At 57.0% G+C, this 17,740-nt stretch overlaps 1 protein-coding gene across 1 annotated transcript in view; it reads left to right on the forward strand.

Moving 5' to 3' along the window:
- The window catches only part of PPP3CA (protein phosphatase 3 catalytic subunit alpha), a 150,615-nt gene that overhangs the window by 106,609 nt on the left and 26,266 nt on the right, over nucleotides 1-17,740 (forward strand). The window contains exons 3-5 of the mRNA XM_037509633.2: nucleotides 9,120-9,244; nucleotides 13,772-13,883; nucleotides 14,777-14,922. Coding sequence (XP_037365530.1) covers nucleotides 9,120-9,244; nucleotides 13,772-13,883; nucleotides 14,777-14,922 — 383 coding nt within the window. The remainder of the gene's footprint in view (nucleotides 1-9,119; nucleotides 9,245-13,771; nucleotides 13,884-14,776; nucleotides 14,923-17,740) is intronic.

The raw sequence follows: 17,740 nt of genomic DNA on the forward strand, positions 1-17,740 counted from the left end.
CATGAGCGCTCTGAGTCCTTCCTCTGAACTCAGCGTGGACACACACTCAGGCGGAAGGTCATTGCAAACAGAACTTGCACAGAGAAATCTAGCCTGGCTCCCGCTTGACTCCGGCCAAGTGAGCATTTTTATGAGTGATCCCCCTCAGTGAACTCAGACAGAATGAGGGCCTCCCCGGTGGCGCAGGGGGTACGACGCAGCAGTGTGCAGCTGTCCGCAGCCACTGCAGCACGGGTTCGATCCCCGGCCAGGGAGCTGACCCCCAGGGCGTGGCAGGCCTCTCAGACAGAGCGAGGTGTGGATAAATGCCCGCTAACTGTTTCAAAAACTGCTCAGTTAAGTAAGTTGCTTAGAAGGGGACTGTCTTCTCTCATCACTCAGTCCTACTGAGGAAACCACGTTAGCGCCTACACATGCGCGATCCGTGGCCGAGACCTGGAATTGGCCTTGCCAGAGACTTACAAATAGCATGAGAAAACAAAAAATGGAAAGGCTTTAGAGAAGTGATTGTGCTGTTCTGTGCAGTAGCATGTCTCCTCGGGAACTGGGAGTTGGAACAGATTTAAACTCAGAATCGGTAAGAGAATGAAGTTTGTCCAAGTCCTTTATTTTGTTTGTTGAGCGCTTAGAGCACAAAAGCCAAAACCAAAGAAACCTGTGCTGGGTAGAGGATCCGGCCCATGATGTGACAACCCCCAGGCCTTGGAGTTCCCTTTCTCTGCATTGACCCCTTGGGCGTCCTGGGTCAGGGGTCAGGCACAGGATGGGGCTCCCACCTTACCCCAGCAAGGCAGGTTCTGGACGCCGGAGAGGACACAACAGGCTGTTTTTTCCTCTTGTTGCCCAACAAATTTGGGCTGTGTGGACATGACCGTAAGGGGCGTCCCGAGAGCCCGGGCCTGGTCTCGTCTCCAGCCAGCCGGGGCATCCCGAGTGGGCCGGCAAGTCTAAGGTGGGCTTTACGCTTCAGAAAGCACCCAGGTCCGTGTTCTGGGAAGGACTCCTGGAAGCGCTTTGCGTGTTATTTCATAGCCTCTCGTCTCTTCCCTGTCTCACATCCTAGCATAGCAAGGAATTCTAACCATAAACGTTCCGTGTGTGTGGTGTTACGTGTACGTTACTGGGTAGACATGAGCACGTAACCGCATGGGGTTGCCCACCTGTAGCGGCATGTCAGGGCGCCATCCCCCAGGCTGACGACAGCCAGCTCCTTGTCCTCGCTGCCGCGCCTGTTGCTCGTGGCATTCTCAGGGCCGAACACCGGGTGCTGTGGGACTGAGCAGGTATTGAGTCAGGGCTCAGAGCAGAGACCCCGCTCTTTGTCTCACTGACGATGGTCACGGAGTGTCATGTCCCCTGGAGCCGCATCGTGCTCCTGTCTCGGAGCCTGACGGTCCTGCAGTCAGCCCCTGGCTGGGAGCAGCCTGCTGTAGGCAGTTCCGCTGCCCCTCCTGCCTGCTAACGCTGCTCTGTGGTCCTCAGAGAACTCTCCTCCCAGGCCCGGCCCTCCTCCTCCACTGTCTTCCTGCTTGGCTTTACCCCCCCACCTCACATACGGCCTCTCCCCAGCCTGGTTTTCTGTGGTGTCCACGTCTCCTGGTTAGTTTGCATCTTCCTACCTAAAGCCTATGTCTGTGTTGGTAGATGCCATACAATAGGTCTGCTCCCCCAGCCCTTCCCAACACACGCTCACACTCACACACACTGACACATGCTTACATGCACACACATATGCACACATGCTGCTCACACACGCATCCCTGCAGGGTGTAAAGAACAGTACCTGAGGTTCTGAGGTGAAAGCCCTGATGCCGTGTGTGCTGTGGCCCTTGCAGAGAAGGATCATGGTCGGGATAGCGCAGCGCGCGGCGGTCCCGGCGACCCCTGAGGCCAGAGGCGGCTCACGCTTGCCGTCCTGCTGCCACCAACACTTCAAATCCCAAGTCACTGGCTCCCCAGGAGCACGTGAGGGAGACAGGGTGGACCCCACCCCTCTCTGGGTCTGAGACGTGTGGAATGTTCCCAGGCGTTCCCCGGCCAGAGGTCTCAGAGGGGTCCGCAGCCGAGGTCAGGGCCCGTGCTTGCTGGAAGGTCAGATCAGTCGCAGTTAAGTGGCTGGTCCTGATTCACACGTGTCTTCAGTACCAAATACTCTCCGTGTCTTCTATTCTTTTACTCTAAAATTGCTATTATCCTGTAATTATTTCATATTTCTATGAACTTGTCTTTGCACCAGTTTGAAAGAATAATGTCTGGTTTTTAATCCTCCATACCTACCTCGACACGTTAGAGATATTTAATAACTCTGATAATTAAGACTGAGTAAAGTATCTTAGTTTATGAGGTTAGTTATTACATATTTATTGCATGCAGTGTGTTATAGGCCATTTATTATTTATTATAGGCAATTTATCCACTCCGAGATGTGAACTGTCTCTTATAAAGTAACAAAACATCCTAGCAGAAATCTTATTATTTGGTAAAGTATACTTTAATTTTTTATGTGACTAACAAAAATAGCTAATTATTGAAAAGACTGTCATATTTATTAAGAACGTTAGTTCAAAATGCACTAAACGGGGCTTCCCTGGTGGCGCAGGCAGTTGAGTACAGCGCTGTGTAGCTGTCTGCAACCTCTATGGTGCCGGTTCGATCCCTGCCAGCTGCGGAGATGCCCACGTGGCGCTCAGACCTCTCCAGTCTAGCCTGCTGCTCCCCTCAGCAGTGTATTTCAGCCAGTCTGCCTGTTCTGTTCCCCGCTCCGTCTCTGATGAATCCTCTCACCCTCCCACGCATCTGGCTTGTACCCCGGTTCTTGTATAAGTAAAATAAATGTTTAAAAAATAAATAAAATGCACTAAACGATGATTGTAGACAATGGAAGGAATTCTGGAGATTTAATGAAGTAAAGAAAGGTCTGGAAGGAAACAACTCAAAATTATGTAATTTTACAAAACAAACTTGTCCCTACCGAAAACAAGTTTAATAACTCACCACACGCATTACGAACATGGTTTTCAATTTTTGGTATTTTGTCAAGGGGACGGAAAAGACTGAGTGGCAATCCTGATTGACCTCTTTAGCAATCCAAATACATAACAAACTTTCATCATTTTTAATTGATGAAAATGAAACTAAATTTGAAAGTATGGTTACCAGTGAATCACAAGTTAGGAGTTTTCAGCAGCTACTTTTCTGTTTTCCAAACACCTGCCTTTATTTGCCATGATCACAGAGTTTATGTGCCCTATAGAACATGTTAGGCAAACGTGATTTTCGCATAATTTAGTTAGAGATTTGTCAGATGCTCAAGAAACAAGAAATGATTCCCATTAAAATAGGAGGCGAACACACCCAAAAATGTACCAAAACCCTCAAACGTGTTCTGATACGAGGGTGTCGGCCAGAGTAGGACACTGCCCCGTTTGTGTTCGTGGAGATACGCGACACTGACCGTTGGTGGGACGTGCAGGAATCCTCAACTGAAAAATAGCCGCCTCGAACACAGCGTCGGATATAACCAGGTGTACGGATTTTTAAATCAGCATCCCCTGGGGATAAACAAAGCAATCTCTTACCTTTCCATAATTAAATTTTTTGAAATAAAAACACCATTCTTCAAAGTAATGTGATGATAACTGAGCATTTCTTTTTAGACAAGCTCCGTTTCTGCATTTGTTAAGAAAGTTATCAGCTGACCAATCGGCAATGATTTGCCCTTAGAAGATGTTTATGGGAAACCTAAGTCTTCAGCCCTTTTTTCCACCACAAACCAGTGCTCACAAGTTGGCCAAAGCGAAAACTTTTCTGACCGTTTTGCTGTGTGAGTGTTCTCAGGAAGCCTCCAGTGAGCGAGAGGCCAGATTTCATCACCTCCGTGTCGTTGTTGTCCCGACTAACCCAGCAAAGTGAAAAGGAGTCAGCCGTGGTGGTGTTTACAGTAAATGAACGAGTAACAGTCACATTTCAGTGTTTCAGTCACGTCGTTAGATGTTCAGCCTGGGAAATAATTCTCGAGTAGCTCTTGGAAGACAGCGAGGAAATCACAGATAAGAGAGAACGAGGTAGAACTAAGAACTAGACTTAATTCCTTTCTCAGAATGACTTTCTGGAAAATATTTTGTGTCTAAGTTGCTCATATTCTTCAGGATTGTTCAACTAATACTCAGAAGTTGCGTTTCCAGAGACGCCCCCTAACAGGCTGAGCCGCCCTGTAGCCGTGTCGTCCATCCCCCGGCCGCGGCCGTGCCTTCAGGAGCACGCTGGCTGGCCCCGTCCCCTCGCTGCGCAGACCTGACCTTGAAAGCCACGGAGAGACAAACCCTTTCCCAGTGTCCCCACCGCCTGAGGGTGCCCAGCCGGTGACTGCGTTAGAGTTCGATGCCATTAGCTCGCTTGCCTGGGGTTTTTCACCTGTGAAGACCCAAATAATGTTTTCGCTTGTCAACTTATGCGCAGTATCATAAAAGGTCTAAGAGATGACTCACTTTTTTCCCTATTTAGGAGATGTTTCTTAACTGACTTTTCCAGAAGCCTAACATGAGTTAATTTTTTTCAAAAATCCATTGGGTGAAACACCTTACATGTCTTCAATTTACTGTGCACTGTCAGCTTTTACCACTTGGCCGTCACACAGCTGAGGAGCAGAGGGGGCTTGCCAGAGAGCTGTGCTGCAAAAAAGATGAGGCAACTGGAAATTCTTCATGGGCTGCCACTCACCGCAAGGCCTGTGACGTCACGGAGGCTGCTTGGACAGATTCCCACTCCCAGAGATGGATGCCGTGGGGTCTGGGGCTGGACCACCCGACTCCAGCCCTGCCAGATGCCGGCATCTGGCGGCTTCATGTGCATCACAGGCGGGGAGAAGTGGAGCAGCGTCCGTGCGTGTTATTTATGGTGCGTGATTACAGGTGCTGAGGTCGTTTGTCCGGATCTGGCAAAACACGCAGGATTGGGGCCTCCCCTGGTGGCGCAGCGGTTGAGCGCTGGGCTGCGAAGCTGCCCGCAGCCTCTGCAGCGCCGGTTCGATCCCCGGCCACCGGGCGAGGGTCTCTCCCACATGGCGCACAGACCTCTCCTGCCGCCCGCTGCTCCCCTCAGCAGTGTACTTCATCAGTCTGCCTGTTCTGCTCCCCGCTCTGGCTCCGGTGAATTCTCTCACCCTCCTGTGCATCTGACTATACCCAGTGCTTGTATAAATGAATGGTTAAATCTTTAAAAACAAACAAACAAAAAAAACCCACTCAGGATGCTTCTTGAACAGACAGGCCTGGCGGCCGCCTCCCACAACAACAGTCACCACACCTGCCCCAGTTGGGCTCTGTGCGCCTTGCATTGTTTCATTCCAGAACCAGCTGACAGGCAAGGGTCCCTTCTGCAGCCCCTACTAGGAGGCATCTGCGGCAGTGGGTGGCTGTCTTCCCCCAGCCTCATCAGTGGCCACGTATGGGCCAGGGCGGGCAAAACCCAGCGAGACACAGGAGTAGACTGAGGCTGTGCGGGGAGACTGGGCAAAGCACGTTGGAGGAGTCATGCATCTGGGGTAGTAAAGTGACTCTGGGAGAGTGGATGGCACACGGGTAACTCGAGGCCACAGCCTTGACGGAGCTCCCCAGGAGGAATCAGGCCGCCTGCCCCAGGACATGTGACCCTGACGCTCGCCATTCCGCTTTGTAGTCAGTGATCTCAACCTCTGCGCCGCACTACCTCCCCGGGGTGAAATGCCACACCCCGGGAAAGGCCACCGGGCAGAACCGAAAGCTTTCTGTGGCCGTGTTGACTGAGCAGTTCAAAATAAGCTCTGTCAATGCAGGTTTGGAAGGTCCGAGGGGCAGTACAAAGGCCGAGGTCTCTCGCGCCTGGTCTGGGTGCGGTGATGATGTCCATCTTCAGGGTCTTGGGCAGTCCCTGGGGAGCCCATACTCAGGATCAGGATTTCAAAAGGTGAAGAGAGGCATCGATCACTGTATTGATCTGTACGTGCAGGCCGTACCTTTGTTATCAAATTCACTCATGCTTGGCTAAAAGCCTGTCAACTTAAAGTGCTCGCCGTGTTCTCTCGGTGGCTGGCGATGAGCGAGCAGGCGAACTGTCAGGTCACAGGTAGCGCCCAGGACCGCACTGCGCACCTGACAGGGGCATGACGGGACTGAGTCCAGTAACACCGTGAGCGTGGCCATACACCCCGAACGCTGACGTTTGTAATTCCTCAGTGAGTTCATGAATTCTTCCGAGGTATGCTCTTGAGTGAACGAGACGCCTGTGATTTTGTTTTCTTGGCTAGTGTGTTTTCCAGTTGATGATGGTTTCTAGATTTACGTGAATGATGTAATCAAACTCACTTCCACCTGAGTAATTGCCTGATTTCAGATTTCCCTTTGTGCTAATGAACTGCCGGGCCTTGAGCCGCCACGGGCAGCAGCTGTGCCCTCGTGGGCCACTGCGTGTAACTTCCGGCAAAACCTGCCAACTCTGAGATCTTTCCCTGCGAAGCTGTAGGTCTTGGAGAAGAAAATGCTGAGGTAGCTAGAACCTGGCAGGCTCACCAGCGAATTCAGAGGGTCGCTCCTACAATGGGTAGATGCTTCGCCGTGGAGCTCACGTTGTGGTGGTGAACGCAGCTGTTGGGGGGCGCGACGGGGCCCAAGTCGGGAGGCTGCCGGGAGGGCGGGGCTGTACGGGTGCCATCGCTGGGCTCAGTAACAGCTGTCATAAAGGAAAAGTCACGGCATCTTAGTTTAGAGTGACCTGGGGACGCGTGTAAAGTTACCCCGCCTCATGCAGGTCTCCCAGGATGATGAAAGCCGGATACGAGAGGCCGCCAGGGTCTTTACAGAAAGATGGGTTTTGAGCCAGGACTTCAAAGCGTGTAGACCACAGGGGAAATGCTGGTCTGTTGAACACCTATTTTTCACCTTACTTTCTTGTCTGATAGCACTTTATTTGCTTTAAACAACACCCCCTTTCTCCTGCGCCCCTAGTTTGTGAAACTCCTTAACTTGGCACATGTGGCTCACATCCCATGTGGGAGGAGCGGGGAGGCCTGTGCTCGCGTCGTGAGGCGCCGGCCTGTCCGTCCCTGGATGGGCGTCTGTCACGCTGGCAGGTCCAGGACGAGACGCCAGAGCTGCCTCGGGGCTTCCTGTGGGCCTGTGTTCACTGCAGCGCTCACACTGCGGTGGGGTCAGCCGCCTGCGGGCCCACCCTGGCTCCTCGGCACTGCCCAAGCTCATGCCAGCAGGGGAGCCGGAAGCCTGGGCCGGCCGGCCGGCCTGGGAGCCCGCGGCATTGAGCATGGTGCTGAGGGGGCGCCGGGCGGGGGGCAGTGGTGCTGGGAGCAGGCAGCTGCAATGCGCAGGGGTGCCCGCAAGAGCTCAGAGCGCCACTGTGAGCCGAGAGCACCGCTGGGGAGGAGCGAGGTGTCCACGTGTCAGGGACGGGGGCGGCGTCTGGTGACTGAGGGGGGCGGCAATGAGGGACGTGGCCTTGTCTTTCACTGCCCGGCGTCCTTGAGTGTCCTGATCATGTTCGGGGAAAAGGGTGCCCGGAGCACACTCCATACAGGCTTCGGGGGTTGCCCTGTAACAGTAACAGCGTGGCTGGGGGGGGTCATCCACGTGGACTTGGCGTTTGAGTAGCCGTGTGTCTGCGGTCGCATGGGGCTCTGGGCTGGACGGTGCCCGCGGGGGCGGCTGTCTGAGCCTGGGCGGTGGCCTCCGAGCATGCCGTCCCGCAGGCTGCTGCCCCTCAGACCTGGCTCGAGGCCGTCACGGAGCTTGGTCTCCGGGTTCCATCAGCCCCTTCCTGGCGACGTGGCTCTGGTCTGCAGGTCCCTGGAGGGCAACTGCGGAAATCGCGGACCCACGGCCACAGCCACCCCCCAGTCGCTGCTTTGGCCTTTGTGTCGTTGCCCAGACAGTGAAGGGCGCCCAGCCCCGGTGCTCAGTGTTGCTGGGAGTTGAAATGAGCCCCGGGCGGGGCGGGGGCGGGGGGACGTGGGGGCCCACCCCCACCCACTCAGCTCCTCAGTCCCCTTCTTTCTGGACCTTGACATTTTATTTAAAACCACTTTGAAAGGCCGTTTTGATACAAATTTATCAAGTTCTTATCCGGTCCCAGGAAGCCTTCAAACAGGAACCCAGGGCCCAGCAGGGTCGAGGCCGGTCCCCCATCTCGGAGGGGAAACTCAGGCCCAGCGTTGCTAGTGACCTCCTCACCGGCAGGGAGCAGCAGCGCGGCCAGCGTGTGCCCCGGCCAGGCGGTCACTGCAAGGCCCGGCAACCCCAGGCAGCGGCTCCGACGTTGGCCTCCGGGCCCCCCACGCCTGTTCCCAGGGCAAGACGCAGGACAGCAGCCCCGGCAGCCAAGGGGGAGGGCCGGCGCCTGTGACCCACAGCAACCACAGCCCGGGGCTGACCGGGACGTGGGTCCCTCACACCAAGGGGAAGCGCTCCGGGGCACAGGCGCGGCTCAGGCCTGGAGACAGGGCATTGATGTCGGTTCCTCGGTGCTCACTCACCGCGTGTGAGGCTCACCATGGTGCTGGTGGGCTTGCCCCGGCCTGTCCCATCTGCGCCCCCCCCCCCTTGACCAGGACCTTGCTGCTGCCATAGTCTCGCATGGCCTGAGTCCGCCCCAGGGGCTGCGCTGTGCCAGGGCAGGACAGCTCCCTGCTGGGCAGGGACGCAAGCTTCGTGTTCTTTCCTCACGGGCGGCTGTAGGACCAACCCCTGCAGACACCAGCTGGCAGTGCCGGGCCTTCCCCTCCCCACTCCCGATTGTCCACTCCCAGAGCTGCGCCGGGGACACTGGCCTGCGAATGGACGCCTCCACCATCGCTGTGCGGCGTTGGGCCGGAGTGCCCGGCTGTGGGTCTGCCTGGCCACCATACTGCGCAGGCCTGAGCCGCGGTGCCGTGGGGTGTCACCTCCCAGCAGGTGCGCAGCAGCCTGGGCACGAGAGCCAGGTCTGAGCTTTGGAGCCCGTCTCACACTCCTGCTCTGCCAGAGGAGGCTTGCGCAGGCGCCCGCTGCCTCGCCCGGCTCTGCAGTCTGACTGTGCTGCTCACTCGCGGCCTCGCCACGATGTGGCCGTAATCCAAGCTTCCCTGTCTCTTTCAGTCTGCGGAGACATCCATGGGCAATTCTTCGACCTGATGAAGCTCTTTGAAGTGGGGGGGTCCCCTGCCAACACGCGCTACCTCTTCCTGGGGGACTACGTCGACAGAGGGTACTTCAGCATCGAAGTAAGTCCAGCGCGCGTGCGGGTTCCTCGAGGGAGGGCCGGCGGGTGTGGGTGGAGCAGGAGCCGTTACTGTGGCTGCCGGCCACGCTGAGCGCTGGGGCGCGGCTCCTGGGACGCTCCATCGCCTGCTTTCCGGGGCTGCTCCGGGGCTTCTGACGCCTCAAGAGATGCCGAGGAAATGGCGAGGCGTGGGGTTTTGCCTTTTGTGCATTTCACACATTTGCCGCTTTGCGAAAATTACATATTTTTTTTTTTATATCAGAGAATTCTCTTCCTTGTGGAGAGAACTAATCAGACGTGGCGTAAGAATCAGGGACATGTGGTAGCCTTGTAGCCTGTGCGTCCTGCCTGTGCGAGCCTCTGTGTGCACGCGTGCGTGTGTACACTCACAGCTGCTGGCTGTGTCCTTGGGGACACCTGTCCTTGATGTGGGGTGAGCTGTCCAGCGTGTTAATTAAAGCCAAATCAGATGACCTCCGAGGCTAGGCTCCGCCCAGCCTGCCGTCAGCGTCTGCCTCGGGTAAGTGGAAATTCCAGCTTGGACCGAATTTCCTTGCGTGTTGGGTGCCGAGGTCTGCCTGCCTTGCCCGGCATCACACATTAACCGTTTCTCCAGGAGCGACCTGCAAGGAGAGCAAGTTTTGAAAAAACAGGATGCGCAGCAGAGCCGCTGGCCCGTGTCCCCACACCCCATCCCGCTGTGAGGAGGGGGAGCTGTCTCCCACCTGGGGCGACCCCTGGGAGGGGCGCGGCTGGTCAGCTGCATGGGCAGTAGCCGTGACAGGCCGCAGGGATCGCAGGGGCTGCCGGAGCGAAGACTCCAGGCGGTGCAGCTTCCTGTTGCTTCCCCGATGTTAAGGATACGTGCAGCCTCGTAAATGCCCCAAGAAGGAAGTTCCTGGTGATGCCCGAGGTCATCCTGCTGTGACGCCCAGGCGGGCCTCGGCGGAGGCGGAGGCGTGGTGGGGAGGGCCAGGCAAGCTCTGTGGGAGCCCCACCCGGCGAGGGGAGCCCAGGGCTTTCGGTGCTTCTTCCCGCCAGAGGAGGGTGGGGAGGCCATGCTGGATTCCTTCTAAATAGACTCACTTTGCTTGAGGAGCCGTTGGCACAGGCGGGCGTCTCCAGCTCCCGCTCCGTGGGTGACACAGTTTCTTAATCCCTTCGGCCTCTTGCCGACATTAGCTTCTGATCCTCCGCCTCAAGCCACTTGGCATTCTCGAGGCTCTCCGTAACTCGAGTGTTTGTCGAGCTGTCTGTCTTGAAGAGGTTGAGCAGCAGCCATCAAATGATGCATCTCGGCCTCAGCTGCCGGAGGGCGTGTGGAGGCTCTGAGGTGCTTGGGCCAGAGGCCCCGCCTTCCAGACAGCTCTTCACTTACACCCCAAGAGTCTGGGGAGCAGCCTCTAGGCACGCCATGTGCCTGCAGAGATGACAGAAATGCAGTGGCCTCGTGTGTGAAGATGGTCTGATTTGATAAGAATGTGACCTCTGAGGGGCTTGGGGATGACTCACGGATGCCGTCATATCTAAGACAGGTCTCCCTACTCAGGGAGCCCGTGTGGCTGTGTCGGGCCCGGAGGCTGACGTGTGTGATGGCCTCCCGCCCCGCCCGCCCCCAGCACCTCGGTGCCTCCCTTTCCCGATGCACGGCCCAGGCCAGGGGGCCGCCGGCGATGTGGCTCACGGGGCCTGGAGTCCGCACCCCCACCCTGTGTCCAGCCAGCGGTTTGGCAAGCCAACCACAAGGCCTCATGTGGGTCCTGCAGAGACTCTTATGCTACAGGTGTGTGTGCAGGCCCTCTCCCCCCATCTGAGGCCCGCGGCGTCAAAGCAGACACACTCTTGAACTGTTCGCTCCAGAAAAATCCTGAAGGCAGAGCCGGCCTCCAGCGTGTGCTGTCCCGGCTGACTGCGGGGCTCTGTCCCCCTCGGACCTGCCGCCCCGCCGCGTCCCAGGAGGGGCCCGAGTGCGGTTCTGACCTGGCCAGTTGGGTGCGCAGGTCCTGCCCAGGAGGCCCCGACACGGAGCTCACCTTGTGCAGCCCCCCTGCCTCTCCCGCATCCCCTCTTCTTGCCAGAGAAGTTGGCCATGAAGTTGGCCCAAATGAGTCCAGCAAGCTTTGAGTGGTGAAGGAAGACGTGATCATCTCACTAGTTTCTACTGCTCCTTGTTGATGGTGATTTCACAAGAAACGTTCCCTTTTTAAAGGAATATCGGGTCTGGTCTGAAGGCCTCGGCGCCCAGTGTCAGAGCCCGAGGGGCCCAGCACTTGCCAGCCAGGGGGTCCTGCCTGGCGGCCCCTCCCTCCCACCACCCCTGCCTGTCACCCCCACACGCGTCCTTCCACGCTGGCGCCTGTGTGCGTCCAGGCCGTGTGTGGAAGGACGCTCCGCGCCAGCCACAGGAGAGAAGGAAGTAGAATGTGAGGAGAGGCTTATTTTCTGGGTGGTTTGAGCCAAGAATTGGCACATGGAGTCATGCCCTCCCCCTCCCCCCCCCCCGCCTGCCCGCTCACTCATGGAAAGGAGGGTCCCTGGACTCTCCCTCACCAGGCCCCTCGTGTCTGTGAGGTTGCAAGGGGCAGCATATGTGTGCCCCGTGACTGCAAGCTGGGGGGCCTGGCAGGGACCCCACGGGCCCTCTCTGGTGGCTGTGGGGTCTGGTGCGGGGGGCTGGCGCCGGAAGGCTGGAGGCCGGCTGGTGAGCCGGTGCTGAGGTCAGCGCGGGGCCTCCACGGGGCAGGACGCAGGCCGGTCGGAGACCCCTGGAGCAGCTGGCGGGCTCGGAGGCGCCGAGACACGAGCTCCGCTGTCAGGAGAAGCGTTACCGGCAGGGCTGGAGGGAGGGGCTGCGGCTGCCTTTGCGAAAGGGCCCCGACTGGACGGCAGAGGGGCGTCCGTGCCAAGGGCAGCTGGGTCTGGCCGGGTGTCCCGGGAGCGAGGGCCCGTGCAGTCACGTTCACACGTGGGAGATGACGGACCCGCACGTACCGTGTGGGCTTCACGCGGTCAGCACTTGCCTCGCTGCCCACCGTGTCGGTAGGTGCCTTCCCTGCGCGCTTTCAACGAGGAAACATGATTTTCCACAGCGCTGTTATACCCGCTCCCGCTCCACCTTAGACAACCAAAGTGAATGAGCATTTGAGAGACATGTGTTTCTTTTCTGTTGAGGTACGGCCTTCTACATTTTACCAAAAAACAGCCCGCTCGGCGGCATTAACAGCAGTTCATCTTCTCTGGAATGGGAGACAAGCTTGAATCTTACAGACCCTTTGGATAAAGCAGTGAAAGTGCGTCTGCAAAGCCAGAGACGCGCAGAGACCCAGAGAGACACGCAGAGACCCCCTGAGTGCCCCCGCCCCTGGCGCTGGGGGGCTTTCACCTCCACAGGCCAGTGACCGCAGGCCAGGGGTCACCGGCAGGGGTCCGGCCAGCTCTTCAGAAGTGGTTACACCGCGCGTGACGTGAGCCCCAGCTCACAGCCATAGTCGGAAACCGTGACCAGAAAGCAAAAGTAACGGGCTGGTATCGTTTTGTGTCAGCCGCTTTCTGCTCCCGCCCATCGTCATCACGTACTTGGAGCCCGGTCTTGCTTGACCAGACACACCAGTGCAGGCCAGTGCTGATGGTCAGTATTTGCTCCCAAACTTGGACTGGATCTTCGGACGTCACTGTCTCCTCTGATCTGATCCACTGCCACGGGCCCTGCCGGGGACGAGTCTTCTTCAGACGGAAACGTCCTGTTGTCTGCTCTCAGGTCTTGGTGGGCAGGACCAGACTAACCTCAGCATGCTGGAGCTTCTGTTCCTCCTCAGCCTCCCTTTGCAGCGGAAGGGCTGCAGGGTGGGAAGCTGCTGGGTGTCAAAGGGGGGGCCCACGAAGCGGGGACGGGTGAGCGGGGCTGTCCAAAAGGCTGTGGTGCGGTGTCCCCAGACCGCCAGGCCCACTTGGCCCTCAGCTGTACCAGCCGGAGCGTCCACAGGTGGGAGGTGTTTCTCCCACTCTTAGCAGCGTCCGCCTGAGTCTCCTTGACCCTCAACTTGGTGACATTGAGCTTGTATCTTAACACCAACCCCAGAGCTTCGCACAGCAGAGGCACCGGGTTGCAGCCAGGTGCTGGGGAGAGAAGGCAGGGAGCCGGGAAGGCAGGGCCCCCCAGGTGCCTGAGCCCTCCGGGGCGGCCTCCTCTTGGGGCCCGCCTTGGCGAGTCGCTTCTCGTTCGCCCTTGTCTGTCACCTGGGAACGGGCGCGCCGTCGTGAAGACAACGCCTCATTTTATTTATCAGTCCCACCTCTTCACACACGCACAGCGTCTGCCCTGGCTTTCGCTGTGCTCCCGCGGGCTCCTGTGCCCGTCTCGGGGTCAGTTCCGTGGCCGTGGGCCGGGGGCACTGCCCGCGTGGCGCTGAGGCCCAGCCTCCGGTGACGGCTGGTTCCGCGTCCCTTCTCGGCTGCCTCCCGTGCGAGCGCCGGCGATAGGGCGTCTCTGGAAACGTGCTTATCGTCCTGTTGTTTTTTTTCTCCACAGTGTGTGCTGTATCTGTGGGCCTTGAAAATCCTTTACCCCAAAACACTGTTCTTACTTCGCGGGAATCACGAGTGCAGACATCTAACGGAGTATTTCACATTTAAACAAGAATGTGAGTATCCGCCGCGCTTCTCCTCTGCGGGGCCCCACAGTGCGTGTGTCCGGACCCTGCGGCCGGGTGCGCGGATGCGAAAGCAGAGCCTGTAACATCGCACATCACGTGCTACGGCGAGCGCATCTGCCAAGCCCCGAAAGCTAGCTTTCCGTTTTGAATTCTGAATTCTCTGTTTGAATTAATATTTGCTATAACAGCATGAGAAATAAGTATGTTTAAAAAATAAAGCGAGAACGCCAGTATTGGGGTGAACAGTGCTGCCCCTCAACCTCAGGCCCCTGGAGAAGAGCAGAGCTCTCTGTTCTGGGGGCAGAGCCAGCCTCGGGCCTTTCTCTTCAGACCCCATAGATTTGCTGCCTTTTGTGGATTTTGCAAAATGCCATTTCCCTGAAACGTGCACGCTAGGCGTGAGGAGTGCTTGGCAGACGCGTCCCTTCCTCCTCAGCCTGCCCGCTGCCAGCTGACACTCGGTTTCCCTCTCCTGAGCCGGTGTTCACTGGGCAAGGCAGCTTCTCCAAGCTTTCGCTGAGGGGAGAGCAGGAAGCAGCGAGATGGGCAGGTCCAGCACACTGCTGCCAGCTCTTCTCGAGGGCCAGATAGGGGCCAGCCGCTCCATGGGGTGGGTGCCCGGCCGCCTGCGAGCTGTCCTGCAGGTCAGTAGCAGGGGCGTCAGCAACAGTCTCGGCCACGCACCGAGCCAGTGTCATAAACGGTGCATGAGCAGATGTAGTGGCTGCTTGGAGGGCATTTGACGATCCTATTCATCACGCCTGGCCTCTGCGGCCTAGTTACCTGCTCCCGATAGGCTCTGCCTAGAAACAGCCCCGAAGCCGTCCCGAGCAGCGCCCGCGGCGCAGGCTGAGAGGGGACACCTGTGTGTGTGTCCACAGGTAAGATCAAGTACTCGGAGCGCGTGTACGACGCCTGCATGGACGCCTTCGACTGTCTGCCCCTGGCCGCCCTGATGAACCAGCAGTTCCTGTGCGTGCACGGCGGCCTGTCCCCCGAGATCAACACCCTGGACGACATCCGGAAAGTAAGTCCCGCTGCCCCCGGTGGGCACTGCCACCGCCGGCTCTGCCCCCCACGCCCCTCCTGAATGAAAATGAGCAGTGGGCGCCATCGCCGCTTTGCGCCCGGGCTCCGTGTGGGAAGGCAAAGCTTTGGGCTTGGACCCTTGTCGGCTCCAGAACCTCAGCTTGGTCTTTCCCAAGACAAGCCCCCAAGCGCGCGACTGCTGAGAGACACCCGTCTTCGCGTTTCTTGCTGGCGGTTCCCAGCGCCCGCTGGGGATTCAGGGCCTCCCGTGGATAGAAACGTTGCTTTGCTTTTGGAAAATATCACAAGTCGACCTTTAAAATGTATTCATATTACCGTCTTTTTGAAAAAATCATTTGTTACAGCTTAAAGCTTTCAAGTAACAATTTAGCATTTGCTTTTTTAAGAAGGATTTTTCTCCTCAATTTAACATTGACTATTGCTGCTGTTCTAGGCAGCAAAAAGATGAGCCCCGCTGAATGTGGAAGTGTCTTTTCATCAGCGAGTGTAATAATAGAGGACAGTTTCAGGTCGTGGGAGACACGGTCTTTTATTTCTGTGGCTGTGCTCTAACTGGATAATTGCAGCAACACAAAAGGATAAGACAAAGAATGATCAGAAATGTAATATTTTCCTTAGTGCGAAAATCCTCAGAGGGAGCAAGCAGTGTTGTTTACTTGCGTTATTTTAAAATAATATCCGTTGGAATCATCTCGAGGTTTGTGAGTCTGTTCACATCACGGTGGAGCACGTTACACGACTGGGAGATGCTGTTCCACCGAGCCTTCTACCCAGGAAGTCTAAATTCTTGTGATTCTGAGAGAATGACGAGGAGCTGCACACTGTTAGGGCAGACGCGCCCTCTTTGCTTCTAGAGACATCAGAAAAGATGTTGGCGCTTATCCCCAAGGAGGAAAGAGAGGTGGATAGAATCTGACCTTCGGTTCCCAGTCCAGGGAGAACGCACGGCTCACGCTGTTCTACACTGTGCTCGAGTTATAAGCATCTGGGTGTGCTGGGTTTTGTCCCGCAGCACAGGGCATCTAGCCTCTCTGTCCTGACGCCTGCTGCGTCGTAGAAGTTGGCATCAGAGAGGCCGCGCCCTGCCCCGTGGCCACATGCCCTTCACCACCCCCGTGTGCACATGCTCCAGGATCACCAACAATCCCGGGGCCTTTACTCAGAGGACCCCTGGGTGCCCCTTGGGTAAGCAGTTTTTCTGTTTCCCCAGAATTTCACAGCTTCATCGCTGAACCTGAAATCCATTTGATGGACATTTACAAATCCTGTCCATTCCCTTAAAACACTGAATTAGGAAACCATGTTTCCCCTCGTGCTCCATAGAGCAGGAAATCAAATATCTGATCTCGTCATGTGTCCCTTGTAATAAATCAGTGGCCCATGACCCTCCTGGCAGCAGGCGTGGGCGGCGGGGCGTCCTAGGACGGAGGGGGCTCTCTGGGAGGGGCCTGCAGAGCGGGTTCACTCTCAGGGGTGACTCAAGGCTTCGCCGGGTTTCACGGGCTTGGCTGGGAGGTGGGAAGCGCACCAGTCATGCTCGTAAGAACAGGGTCAGTGCAGAATCCATTCCACACAGCATTTTCGCTCTCCGCACAGAACGGATGTGCAGCGTTCTGTACTGCGCGAGGTGATGAGGAAGGAGAGGGCCCAGGCTGTCGTGCAGCCGCCATGTGAGTGCCTGTGGCCTCTCCCACGGGACCAGGAGCCACGTGTCTGCCTCTCACGCTGGTGTTTCCCGGACACGTGCCCGTGCTCGTGGCACTGCAGGGAAGGGACGCTTCATTTAGCCATGAGCCTCACTAGGCCTCTGGACCTCGACTCCTGGTTTTCTTGCACAAGTCCCCAGCTGTTGTTTTTTAAGTCTACACTCCGGGAAGTAAAACATTCAAGCCCCACGTTAGCACAGTAGTAGCATCAGGCCAAGCGTTCCGGGAGCAGCATCCTGCCTTCCTGTCAGAAGGGAAACGCAGGAGCTGTAGTTAACATCAAGTGAACACGGGCCCGACTCTGTGTGGCCCCTTCTCCGAGACCCTGCTGCGCACCTCCCTCTGCCCTGGCCTCGGAGCCTTGTCGCCGCTCTGCCTGCAGCGCCCTGTGGGGCAGGACACCGGCTTTCGCTGGGGCTCGGGTCCTGGGTCAGTCACGCCTGCCGGACTGTAGCCGATTAGGCCTGTGATCTGATGGGCTTGGACTAGCAACGAAACATCTTACGGTAAACTAAGTAGATCTTTCAGACGCTGCTCACTGCCCCGGGACATCCTCCCTGGCGCCCCGACGTGGTGGTCCGTGTCCGGCAGGCCTGCCGGCCCCACGTGCTCGGGAGTGCCTCCGCCATGCAGCGATTCGAAATGCACCGTGGTTACCTGAATTGTGCCATTGTTCATTCTTACCGTGGACGGTGTTAGCCTTTAGACGGCTGTTTATAATTTTTCCAGAAGAAATTCTGCATCCTGCTCGCCTTACAGTGTTCATCTGGGGATTTCCATTAATCAAAGAGTCCTCTCTCCTCCGCTGCTTCACCCTTAGTAATTAGTTCTTGTTTCTCTGTATTTTTATGGGGAGGCATTATTTTGCCGGGAGGAATTATTCCAAAGGCATCCATCATTTCTACCCCTTAAACAAGCCTGTGTCTGCGGCGAACATTGCGTGGACAGCGTGACAGCTGAGAGAGAGGCTCTTTCTTGCCGGAGTCTCCCGTTGGGTGTTGAAGGTGTGCAATGCCGCTTCATTCTTTTTAGACACTGATGGAAAAACCGGTGGTAGCGTAGCCCTGTGGGCTTCACCTGTCATGTCCC

The sequence above is a fragment of the Talpa occidentalis genome, unplaced genomic scaffold (assembly GCF_014898055.3).
Source record: "Talpa occidentalis isolate TD23 unplaced genomic scaffold, MPIMG_talOcc4v2.1 talOcc4.13, whole genome shotgun sequence".
Classification (NCBI taxonomy): Eukaryota; Metazoa; Chordata; class Mammalia; order Eulipotyphla; family Talpidae; genus Talpa; species Talpa occidentalis.